Source organism: Cydia amplana, chromosome 6, assembly GCF_948474715.1.
Source record: "Cydia amplana chromosome 6, ilCydAmpl1.1, whole genome shotgun sequence".
In the NCBI taxonomy this organism is placed as follows: domain Eukaryota; kingdom Metazoa; phylum Arthropoda; class Insecta; order Lepidoptera; family Tortricidae; genus Cydia; species Cydia amplana.
In genome coordinates this window covers 17353054-17366287 of record NC_086074.1, presented here as the reverse complement: position 1 = coordinate 17366287, position 13234 = coordinate 17353054, and the positions used below count along the sequence as shown (strand labels likewise).

Here is a 13234-nt window from a genome sequence, read left to right as displayed (position 1 = left end):
CTATTTCTTAGTGAACCCGGCAATTCAAATCATTTGAATTCAATTAATTTTTTTTAGAGAAGGTTTTTTACACGTCCCGAAGCGGTTCTATAAAATTATAAAATATAGCCGGTCAAACAACTTTGTCAGTATAAAAAGGCGCGAAATTCATATTTTCTGTGGGACGATAACCCTTCGCGCCTACATATATTTCGTTGTTTTTTTCTACTGACGGAAATGGCTTGACAGACTATATATATTATAGTCGAGAGTAACAGAAACGTTCACATTCCGAAAAAGAATCTCTACGCATGGACGAGATTAGCCGTTTTAATCTTTAGAGTTTAAATAAAGTAAGACACCTTTTTTTCTCAAAATAATCTAATTTGTTTTCCCATTTATGCCCAAAGTATAAACGTATTTTAAGGCGTTAACTTTAAAAGACATGAAAGCATGTTATTTAATATGGCTGACGTCTCAAAATTCCTGCTAATGACGCGAAGCCGTCCAAATTCGGAGTCTTCCGTAATTATAATTATCTCCCGCGTTAGGCTGCTTCAAAAATATTATATTTCAACCATCTTAATTAAACTCATACGCCTTTAATTAACGTTTAAACTAATTAAACAAAGTTTGGAAATCTTTAAACAAACTCTAAGGGGCCATGTTTTCGAATTTTAAGTTGGCAACACTGAAAGCAATGTCTTGTTGCCATCTCGCTATCTGCATCTCCCCTCCCCTTCTAATTACCGCTTGTCAATTACTTCTACTTGAATTTAATTTAACTAATGAAGCGTAATTAAAATATACGCGTTTATTTTGGAGATGTCTGACGATCCCAGAGCGGGGTCGAAACGATCTCGTAATTGATATCGTTCAGTGCAAAATTCTGATTAAGGCTTTATATAAATTCACGAAATAGCCTCTTTACTTGGCAAACATTATTCTTATTTAATATTTTGGAGCGTTTGGTTCTGGTTTCTGCGCTGATGGGTCAATTATACGGTTTAAGGTTCTAAAGGGAATAATAATGGCTTTATTATACCCATTTAATGGTGACGTAGCTTAAGAACTGCCAAAGACAGAAATAATAATTTATAGCTATGGTTCATTCATAATTTTAATATACAAATTGATAGATGGTTAAAGAAAAACGCATTTAACCTATTTGCTAAACCGAAGTGATTCCATAAGTGCTCCGTGAACTAAATTTTGAAACATTGGTATTTATTTCAATTGATACGCACACAACGTGCTACTCAAACCTCACCTCAAACTTAGATTTCATCTGAAATTTACCAGTTGCTATTGTAGGAAATACATCGTAAGGAAACTTGCATATAGCTGCGAAGGAGTTCAAAGATGTTTGTGAAGGCGCCAATACGCAATCAGTTATCGCGCGGTCTGCCTAAGCCCTCTAGTATTTTGATTTTTTGTCTGTGATGGTAATTGGTAACTTTAGTCCTTAAAGCGTACTATAAGTAGAATGAACCTTTTAATTTAATTCACTATCCATACTAACCAAATACTTCCTTAATTTCCAGAGCGTACGCGAAGAGCTGGGATGCGCACGAGCACGCGTCCGAGAGCTGGAAGCTCAGAACCGAGCGCTGAGCGCGCTGTTAGTCCGTCAGCTACGCCCCGTCCCGCGGCCCTCGCCCGCCACTCCGCACACCCCGCTCACGCCCGCCAGGGACCTGCAAGGTGAGAACGAGAAGGAAGATACACTCTAGTGTCTAGTGTAGGGCCTAGAGCCAAACATAACGTGCCGATGGGATCATGAATTACCAAGTCCTGTTTCCTGAGGATCATGACCTCTCTTGGGCCCTTGTCTTCATTTGATGTTGCAGGCTTCATCGGAGAACAAAGCCTCCAATAAAAAACTTTTTTAACCTCAATCTTCTCAAATTCCAGTGCATCTCGTGGATGTCGGCTCCTGCGGCTCGTTGATCTCGTTCCGCGACTCCCCGCCACCCCCTCCGCCCGGCCCCGCGCCCGCGCTCTGCCACGACGACAAGCGACGGCATCAAATACTGGCGGACATCTGGACTGAACTGAAGGTAAACTGAACTGATCGATAATTGGGTAATAAACCATGAGAGAAGTAAACATGTACAACAACGAAAAGAAAATGTGATGAAGTTGCGCGAGCCCCGGACCGACAGAAAACGAACGACGAAATTCGGATTTGAGACGATACCTACTTAGCAAACCGACGTGTTTTGACTGATGCGTGCGTGATGTGTGTGTTCATAAAATTGCGGATTATTTCATGAACCTTTGGAAGCTTTACCCTAATAGCAGATTTTTCTCGTGTCTTCAGGGCTTGGAGGTGACCCCTGCTAACCTGGCTCGAGCATTGTCTGCGGTGGATCCAACGCTTTGGGCGACGCCACCACGACCCGCCACGTTAAGCCTTAACATGCCACAAGCCTGTTCAGATCCTGTTAGAGGTAATATACTATCATGATTCATATATTTAAATATTACTACAGGAATCTTGGAGTGGACATTCACATGGTTTTCGTAAATATTTCAGATGGAGCAGGAGATAAGGTGACAGAAGAAGAAAATTGTGAGACTGGCGAAGCAGGTGCAGAGTCTCCAGAAAGCGGCGCCAAAGATGAGGGCTACTCCACAATGTCCAGCGATGTTCAAGCAGACGCGTCAAGGCAAAGCGACCATGCGGCGGACAGAGCCCTACCCGACCTTAACGAAGCATCTGATGAAACAGATAATCAAACAATAGTATCCATAAACCCCAGAGAATCTCGCCGGCACGCCAGGCTACTAGGAACCGATGCGGATTATATATATTTTCCAATCGGTATAGCGTTCGCTGGAGTCCGAGGTAGCTACCCTCCCTCACGACCAGTTTTGCCCTTTCAACACGTTGTGAGAAGCTTCTCCGATTCCCATCTCTGTCTGAAACTACTCGCTGGAACAACATGCCCGACGAGTTGTCTAGACAGCCCAACTCCTAGTTCAGGCATGTTAGTTTTAGATCTAAACCCAGGCCCAGAGAGACCACTAAGGCGACCAGCAATTGTATCCACAACGAGTTCTGAAAGGGTATCATGGGGAAGTACGGCAGATGAGCGCGCAGATGGTTCGCAGTACGATGCTGACTATGTTCAACATTGGCTTGAGTTAGACGATGCCAGGTCAGCCTTACAACAGCGACATCGAGATATAGCCGAGCTTGAGTACGACAGAGCGGAATTAGAAGATTGGAGCTTATCACTATCATGTGAGGATCTCAGAGACAGACAATCTCCATTCGCTGAAATAACTACTCCTGGGCAAATTTCGCTATCGACGCTACCGAGTATAAGAGAAGATGATGCTTTAGAACTCGAGGAAGACGTAGGAGATTGTCTATGGAACGACTGTGGTTTCGCGACAATCGAAATTGACGAGTGTAGAATAGGAGAAGACTTAGAAACATCAGAAAAGCGGTGGGAATGTTCCAGAACTCATTCACCTGGTGGCTCGTGGTCGAGTGCATCGGACGCTCCAGACAAACGATCAAGCACAGCGCTGAGTGAGGATGGCGACTGCGCAAACGTAGGGCTTGATTTCACCCGAGACTTTTATAGGCTAGTTAAATATGAGAGCACAAAGAGCTTAGCATCAAATTCCTCAAGAGGCTTACCGACAGCTGACGGCAATAACCATTTACGGTTTCACGATGTTCAAGCGATGGCATTGCAAGATCGTGAGCAAGCGCTTCAAAATGTACTTAATTTCATCGCAGAACAGCAAAAATATTGCCGAGATAGAGAGGAATCTGATTCCATGTCGTCGAGACCCGTATCTGAAATAAGAGAACTGCCTCCTCCTTACGCGGCTGCCGATTTCGATGACGAATCAATAGGACCGCGAAGCGAAGTTTCAGAAGACCGGCCACGACCAGACTCTTTTAGCAGCTTCTCAGAGAACGACTCCTGTGACGTCCTCCCCGAGAGGCCAAGAATCCAATTTTGTGATACCGTATCCGAGCCAAGGTCTACTCCACGTTTCATCGAACGTGAAGGTCCTTACGTAGAATCAGAGGACTACTATGACGAATTTACACGAACCGACAACGATGAAAATGAATTGGACGAGCATCACCTTTTAAAAGTACAACGGAAGAACGAAATCAATAGAACGAATGACCTAAGTAAAATTACAGATTTAGACATGTCTGAAAAGTTCGAGGAGAGGTCATGTGATATCGATTCTAGTCGACCGGAGGATATCAAAGAGACTGCTGTAAAAATATTGTTGAAGCAAGGCTTGAGCGAGAGGCCAGAACTAGATACGTGTCTTATAAAATCATCGAGCTTCCCCTTCGCCAACGGCGAGACCGAAGTGTCTTTAGTCGAGGAAGTGCTGAGCGCTTGTAGGCGGAGCACGGGGGCTTTAGTAACCGTTCCCGAAGAGGAGGAGAATTCATCTCCCGAAACGAGCTCGCCTCAAATGACGGAATCGAATACGACGAGCACTTCCACTGCCGAAACTGTGATAGTAAGTAATAAGGAGAAGGAGAGGCCTAAAGAGAAGAGTCGTATACCGATGCTGCTGGGCGGGAAGAGGCCTCCGTCGTCGCCGCGAAGGTCGAAGATCCCCGTGGTGGAGAAGAAAGGCGTGGCGGCGGCGCCGGAGCCGATCATCGTCAAGCAGGAGCACACGCTCAGTTTCCATGAAGCTGCCACTTCTAAGGACGTCATTGAAGAGCTAAACAGGTTAGTAAATTACTTCGTACCAATATAATAACAGAGAAAATGCTGGTTCGTAGACATGTACCACTTGCTAAGCCTAAAAACAACAGTTTTCCCCCATGGTTTGATAACAACTTAAAACGAGCGTTAAACGAGAAAAATAAGATAAGAATTTGCTATAAAAAATACAAAAATCCTATGGATGCCTTAGAGTTAAAATTGCTTAGCAAGCGATGCGAGTGTCTGGCCACCTCTCGGTACAATGCTTATATATCAAAGGTGGAAGATGAGCTTACTGCAAATCCTAAATTGTTTTGGTCGCATCTAAAAGCTAAACGAGGTGGGTCAAGTGCTTATCCGGCATCAATGTCTCACGGGTCTATGGCCACCACAGACAATACCGAAATCTGCGACATGTTTGCATCCTACTTTTCCTCGGTGTACATTACTGATTATAATGACGTCGGTCTAGAATATAATTCACCGTTACCAGAATCCCTTATCAACAATAGCCAGTGCTTATCATCTGTTGTCATAGACAAAGAAGCCCTACTTGTTAAGCTGAAAAGTATGGATTGTAGCAAAGGAGCCGGACCTGATGGTATCCCACCTATTTTTATTGTTTCTTGCGCATCTCAATTGGTTGAGCCCTTATCGCAAATTTTTAACAAATCCCTTTCTTCTGGAGTCTTTCCCACAGCTTGGAAGATCGCTAAGGTTGTCCCCATTTCTAAATCAGGCGACGATAGTATAGTTTCAAACTATAGACCAATATCGATTTTATCGTGTTATGCTAAAGTCTTAGAATCCCTTATCTACCCTTACATACAAAGACATCTTAAACCTTATTTGACTGACCATCAGCACGGATTTGTGAGTTCTAGATCAACATGCACAAACTTAGTATCCTTTACCGAGCTATTAACGAGTGCTGTGGACTCAGGTAAACAAACAGACGTGATATATACTGACTTCAGTAAAGCTTTTGATAAAGTCTCTCACTCAATACTAATGTACAAATTATCAGGATACGGTATATCAGGCAATATGTTGCAGTGGTTGCAGTCTTATTTAACTGAAAGGATTTTCTATGTGGTAGTAAATGGCTACCAATCGTCTTACCATAATATTACATCTGGCGTACCTCAAGGATCGCACTTAGGTCCTATCCTTTTCAACTTATTTATTAATGACGTAACTGAATGCTTCCACCACTCTACGGTTTTTATGTATGCAGATGACCTTAAGTTCGCACGCGTTATTAACACAACTGAGGATATCACCTTACTTCAGAGCGATATTATAAGACTGAGTGGCTGGTGTAAGCATAACCGTATGCACGTTAATATAAAAAAATGCATCCATATGAAATTCACCCGAAAACAAAATGTAATACAGTCAGACTACCATATAGACGGATGGAAACTGAACGAAGTTGAGAACACTCGCGATCTTGGAGTTCTTTTCGACAACAAGTTAACGTTTATCCCCCACATAGAAAATATTGTCAAGAGGGCATCTAAGACTTTGGGCTTTGTCATAAGAAACACTAGATCATTTAGGCGCAGCGCAACCAAAATATTACTATATAATAGTCTGGTGAGGAGTATTATGGAATATTGCAGCGTTGTCTGGCGGCCGCATTATGCTACTCACTCACTACGGTTAGAGCGTATTCAAAAAAGGTTCACTCGTCACTTAGCTTTTCAGGCACGTGTTATGGCTAAAAGATCAATATCCTATCAACGGAAACTGCAATATTTCAAGATGGATTCCCTAGAAGACCGACGGACGCTCTTAGATGCAACTTTTTTGTACAAGTTAGTGAACCACAAAATAGATTGTCCACAACTACTGACATTGTTGAATTTTCGTGCTCCATCTCGTTTCCCCCGTAATGCTATCACCCCTCTTTACGCCCCGCTTAGAAGATCAGTCTCAGGCACTAACTCTCCAATATGCAGGTTATGTAAAATTGCTAATGGTTGCTGTGACAAGGCGGATATGCACTTTGACCCACAATATAGATTTATAACATTTGTCAGAAAATATTTGTTAAAAAATAAATAATTAGATAATAAGTTTAAATTTAAGTATTTTTATAGTTGTTTACTTATATATGTTTTGCATGCGGTGTTTACCTGTAACTGATTGTGACACCACTCCTTATATGTAATAGCTAGTACTTTTTTAATGTATCGATGTCAACAATTGTTGGTGAACCTTAAATAAATAAATAAATAAAAATTAACAATCATGTTCACAACCAGGGAGAAAGTTGTTCTACATGTGAATCTCTGGGACTCATGTTTTTTTTGCAATTTTCAGAATGATCCGGCAGAGTGAGGGCGCCTCAGAAGTGAAGAGCGAAGACCGAGGACAGGCGCAGAAAGATGGCGCTCTGTGGGCGCCGACTGGCTGGGTCCATGTTGAGAAGGACATCGACTTCAGCGACCCTAAGGTAAACCACGACCACTTCGTATCAATTTTCAGACCTCTAAATTCAAGATAGACGAGCGCAAAAGAAACTGCCTCTTATGATATATATATGTCGATGCATCTGGAAATTGCTTAAGTCCACGCAAATACATAATATGGACGATGATGTCACGAATTTTAGACGACGACACAGTTTATATTTCCATTTATCTCATGATACTGCAAAAATTGTAGTCATGCTGTTGAGTAAGCATTGTCATAGGATTTAAGACCTTACGGTCAGAGCTAGGCAGAACAAGGGATTTAAAGGAGAGTGGAAAGAACCCGATGATAAATTGTTGATTGATTGATGATAATTTGTGACGTAGGTAAATAGTAAACAACAATATTTAATTTCATATAATAAATGACGTTTCTACCGTCATCCTATAAGTAATGCGTATTTTATCTATCTTGATTATCAAAAAGACTGATAACAATTGTAATATCTTTACAATTAAAACAACGACGTACCAATAAAATGAATGTTTTTACAATAACTGACAAAATTGTTGTCTTAGACCTAATCACGCTTATCATTACATTCAATATCTACGTACGCTATGGCTTGCTGGTTTATTCTTTTTTGAACAATATTCAACAAAAATTTATACATCACCTGTTAACAATGTAAGTAAATTTGTCTGAAAAAGTTTATGAAAAATTGCATATATCTCATTTTCTCCCAATTCCCTCCCTAAACAGTTTGTCTAGCCGACCATGACCAGTTTAAACGTATCCAAACTTATTCAACAAAGTCGTCGGTGTCAGCCGCGAGCATGCACTCTCACGGCCTGGCCACGACCAGGGCTGCCAGTACATACTTTTTGATTATATTTGATTATACGATCCAGTGCCTGCAATTCTTTGAGTATATAGCCTAAGGAGATGTGATACACGGGCGACCCCCTCCGGCAAAGTACATTGGTCAACTGTTCAAACACGTTATATAAAACTACTTGAAGTCGCTTCACCGCCATTTTACATCGTTCCGTGTCGCGAGACGTTTCTCTTAAAAAATGGTGACTTGTGCAGTATTATCGTGTAAAAGCCGATCTGATAGCTCAAATTCGCAACAAGATCGCGTTTCCTATCATAAATAAGTATTTATACTAACTATTAAATGTATATTGAAGTACAATCTCCATTTAAAGAAAAAACCGTTGCGATACATAAACGACAGAAAAATGTAAACATGAATACAGTGGTATGGGGACGAATCGGTCTTAAGGGATGTGACAAAGTCAAAAAGGCGACTCAACATTTGAATGATTGAATGAATCATTCATTCAATCACTGCAGTTTGTTTAATATAGCTGATCAAGCAAATAATGTCAGTAAAAAAAGGCGCGAAATTCAAATTTTCTATGGGACGATATCCCTATGTATCAGCCCGGAAAACCCGCGGGCGACAGTTCATTCCACAGTTTAGCTGTGCGTGTACACAAATACAGACAGCCATACATACAAACAATCATTTTATTGGCTACCTAATATCTTCAATGTACAGAATTTTCATTTTTACAATTTTATAATAAATAGTATAAGACAATTCAGTTCATTCATCAAACTGATTTGACTCATTCTTTAGATGTGACCCATCACTATCATGTTCGTATGTATGCTGCATAGTTATGTGAAAACTCTGTCTGTGTGCGTGTAATTTTTGATGTGTTGAAATTTTTTGTAGTGTGCGTTTGCCGCAACAGCAAAATCTATGTCTGTTGAGTTACTTATCTTTTGGTGGTGTGCTGTAGGTGTTTACCTCGCCCCCCGCTTAAAGTGGCGAAAAAATTTGTTCGAAGAGTTTACGTTATCACATCTCCTTAGGCTATATACTCAAAGCTGCAATTATACGATATTCGATTGCATTATACGAGAACACAATTTATAGCTGGTCAACTAAATCTTGTCAGTGAAAAAAAAAGGCGAGAAATTCAAATTTTCTATGGGACGATTTCCGTTCGCGCCTACATTTTTCAAATTTCCCGCCTTTTCTACTGTCAAGATCTGGTTGACCAAGTATAAAAAAAAGCGGCCAAGTGCGAGTCGGAGTCGCCCATGAAGGGTTCCGTATTTAGGCGATTTATGACGTATAAAAAAAAACTACTTACTAGATCTCGTTCAAACCAATTTTCGGTGGAAGTTTACATGGTAATGTACATCATATATTTTTTTTAGTTTTATCATTCTCTTATTTTAGAAGTTACAGGGGGGGGGACACACATTTTACCACTTTGGAAGTGTCTCTCGCGCAAACTATTCAGTTTAGAAAAAAATGATATTAGGAACCTCAATATCATTTTTGAAGACCTATCCATAGATACCCCTCACGTATGGGTTTGATGAAAAAAAAATTTTTGAGTTTCAGTTCGAAGTATGGGGAACCCCAAAAATTTATTGTTTTTTTTTCTATTTTTGTGTGAAAATCTTAATGCGGTTCACAGAATACATCTACTTACCAAGTTTCAACAGTATAGTTCTTATAGTTTCGGAGAAAAGTGGCTGTGACATACGGACGGACAGACAGACGGACAGACGGACAGACGGACAGACAGACAGACAGACGGACAGACGGACAGACAGACAGACAGACAGACATGACGAATCTATAAGGGTTCCGTTTTTTGCCATTTGGCTACGGAACCCTAAAAAAACGATTAATATTAAATCGATATTTTAAAAATTGGGGTCTTACCGCGAAAACTGAAATTTGCAAATTGTGGGGGTCTTTCTCTTTTACTCCAATGAAGGCGTCTTGTAATCTTCGATTTTTGCCATTATAGCCCTGACGTTGACGTACGGTTCCATTAAATTGTATAACAGTATCGACACACTGCTTTTTGAAGTATTGTCAGTAGTTTGACATCGGTGTTTTTTTTTCGTATACAATTATACCGATTGACCGATACGTGATGTATACGAAAAAAATTCCATTATACGAATTTCGTATCCGATTCTACGATCTGGCAGCCCTGGCCACGACATTGCTGGCTTTGGCTAAGGCGAAAACCATAGGTGGGTTCGAAAGGTCCGATCGCTGTGGCTCGCTTCAACTTATGGTTGTCGCCTAAGCCGAAGCCCGCGCAATGTCGTGCCCAGAGCGTACACGGGCTCTAGCTTCACCGCTCTCACGATTGTCGCTCCAGGCGCGCGCCAACCTGCTGGACGTGATGCTGGCCTCCAGCGACTCGTCGCCGTCATCGTGCGGGTCGTCGCCCGCGGAACCGCCGCCGCCCGTGTACTCGCGGCTGCACCGCCTGCACCGCTCCCGGAGGCAGAAGACCGGTAAATTACACACTCTTTTGAGGCAGGGGTCTCCAAATTAACCCTTACATCGACGAAAAAAAAAAAAAAAAAAAGCGGGTCAAAAAATGTCCAGTAAGTATTTTGGACGTTACCGATTTAAGGCCACTGTGAAACCAATTGCTCAGTCGAAAAAAGCGGCTGAAAAATAAAACAGCCACCTCTCGTAGAAAATTTCAATTTAGAGCTTTAATTTCTGACGTGAAGTCGGTTAGAGTCTGTTCAGAAAGAGTAGTGGAATGTATGGGGCCCCATACATTCCACTACTCTTGTCTTTCCGCACAGACTCTATGAGATATATGACACATACCTATTGCCAAGTGTTTTTTACGCCCCCGAAGTACTCGTTGGGCTCGTCAAAAGGAAACATTATGAGCCCAAACTGAATTAATTTTCTAGTAGCTCCCAAAGAGCCTTACTGCAGTGAAATTGCTCAAATTGAGCATTGAGTTTTAATAATTTTAATGCCATGTTTCTCACGCCCGTTTATCATAACTCATAAGCACTACTTATTTATTTGTAGTCAATAGACATCATAAATTTTGGAGACCCTTGTCAAGTTTATTGCTAAGATCGATTTAGTTTACCTATAGGTAACTAGGTACCATTAAAACCGGGAAGTTATTATAACGAAGAATTGTTAATACTGTTTATATTGTAAGCCTGAATCATGGCAATGAAGTACATATTTCATTAGTAGTCAACTACTTAATTTCAAAGAAAAAAATAGCTTTGCGTGTAATGACTTTTAATAATTTTAACCAACTTTGTGGTGACACAGAAAAGATCAACATACTTACTTCATTCTTATCATTCAGGCTTCCTTATTTGTTATTTTAGATACGGGTGACGTTTTGTAAGAACTCTGTTAGGCTTCCCATAGACGAAAATTTATAGAAATAGTCAAATTGTAGTCTGAAAATCGTCTATGGGTGGTCTTAAATATTTGGTATTAGTGGGAAAATGATGGATGATGGAAATGGTGTTTGGTAGTACTGATAAGATGTGGTGTGAATTCTTTATGTGTTTGAACTTTTAACCTTATTTAATTTAGTTTCTTGGCACTGATAAACATGTATTAAACACTCATGGGATAAGGGTTTCATTTTCTATCTTAATCATGTTTGACGGTGCAGAGTTTTAGTTTAAGTTCATTGTCATTTTAGTTTGTCAATGCTTTATTATTAATTTATTACATTTATTACTCTAAGCGTGAATTTTTGAAGCAAACAGTTATTATCTGGATAATTACTATTATTTAACACGCGCGTAATTAGAATGCATTTCTAATCGATTATAATATTTATAATAATAGTGTATAGAATGTTGTTGTTGAATGTAGAATAATGAATGTGTGTTATGCACTCTAAAAAGTTTCCCTTGGGATTGAATTAATTAGTCAAAAGTCAACTTTTCGTTGAAATGAAGCTTTAATTCTGTTTCAAACGAAATTAAAGCCCATTGATTAAAGGTACAACAAATGAAGAGTGTCTTTTCAAAAGGGTTTATTTTTTCTGGGAATCTATTTCTAAATTGGACCTTAAGTTTTCTTGAGCAAGGTTCTCTCTAGAAGTACCGCTAAGAAAAAAATAAACCCTTTTGAAAAGACACTCCTTAAATGTTCCAAAAATTCACGCGTCAATATTGTTATTTGTGTCATGTCATGTGTTGTCATGTAGCGACGTCATCTGTCAGTGACAGGCGGCGTCGTGTGTGTCATGTCCTTGTCACGTCCAGCCACGTCACGTTTCCGCTCTCACTCACGCACCTCACTCTGTCGCCTCATCTCGAGTAGACGTCATACGGGATGCCGTACGGCTTTGCAAATTAAAAGCCTTATCGTTACGCAGTCAGAATTCTGAAGTAAAAAATCGCGCCATGAGAATAATAGAAGATGCATACCTACATGTATTAGATTAATTAATCGTTGATCACTGTTCGGACTGTTCACACAGACAGCGAGGAAAAACACTTGGCATTGATGGTTGCTCTTTTTAGGGTTCCGTAGCCAAATGGCAAAAAACGGAACCCTTATAGATTCGTCATGTCTGTCTGTCTGTCTGTCTGTCTGTCCGTCTGTCCGTCTGTCTGTCCGTCCGTATGTCACAGCCACTTTTCTCCGAAACTATAAGAACTATACTGTTGAAACTTGGTAAGTAGATGTATTCTGTGAACCGCATTAAGATTTTCATACAAAAATAGAAAAAAACAATAAATTTTTGGGGTTCCCCATACTTTGAACTGAAACTCAAAAAATTTTTTTGCATCAAACCCATACGTGTGGGGTATCTATGGATAGGTCTTCAAAAATGATATTGAGGTTTCTAATATCATTTTTTTTTCTAACTTTCAATGAATCTTAGGTATTCTACAGCTTGGCAAAAAAGAGTAGAAATTAAAAAGAGGCAACACTGTAGTGGGGCTTTTTCTAAAATAAATATCGAAAACCCGATTCTTTCAAATCTGGACATTCTTGGGCTCATTCTACTCAGAATCGACAGCACTCTCCATCCTACCATTAAAAAAAGATGTCCCAAAATGTCCATTCCATTACGTCACGTTTTTAGTATGAGAAATTTTTTCACTTTTATGTAACGTGACGTAGTGGAATGTACAATTTTCATACAAAATTTTGGGACAATTTTTTTTATCGTCAGGATTGAATATGCTAGTGATTCTGAGTTGAAAGAACCCAAAAACACCAGGATCTGGGAGAATCGGGTTTTCAATATTTATTTTAGAAAACGCCCAGTGTCGTCCCTTTC

General features: G+C 40.3%; 2 protein-coding genes across 7 annotated transcripts in view; one reads left to right on the top strand and one right to left on the bottom strand.

Annotated features, from left to right (window-relative positions):
- Nucleotides 1-13234, bottom strand: part of LOC134649163 (uncharacterized) — a 194956-nt gene that overhangs the window by 23403 nt on the left and 158319 nt on the right. The gene's annotated exons all lie outside the window — the stretch shown is intronic.
- The window catches only part of LOC134648992 (uncharacterized), a 561268-nt gene that overhangs the window by 544542 nt on the left and 3492 nt on the right, over nucleotides 1-13234 (top strand). For all 6 annotated transcript variants that reach the window (XM_063503669.1, XM_063503670.1, XM_063503668.1 and 3 more), the window contains 6 exons: nucleotides 1524-1683; nucleotides 1894-2039; nucleotides 2303-2432; nucleotides 2519-4709; nucleotides 7014-7146; nucleotides 10313-10451. In XM_063503669.1, coding sequence (XP_063359739.1) covers nucleotides 1524-1683; nucleotides 1894-2039; nucleotides 2303-2432; nucleotides 2519-4709; nucleotides 7014-7146; nucleotides 10313-10451 — 2899 coding nt within the window. The remainder of the gene's footprint in view (nucleotides 1-1523; nucleotides 1684-1893; nucleotides 2040-2302; nucleotides 2433-2518; nucleotides 4710-7013; nucleotides 7147-10312; nucleotides 10452-13234) is intronic.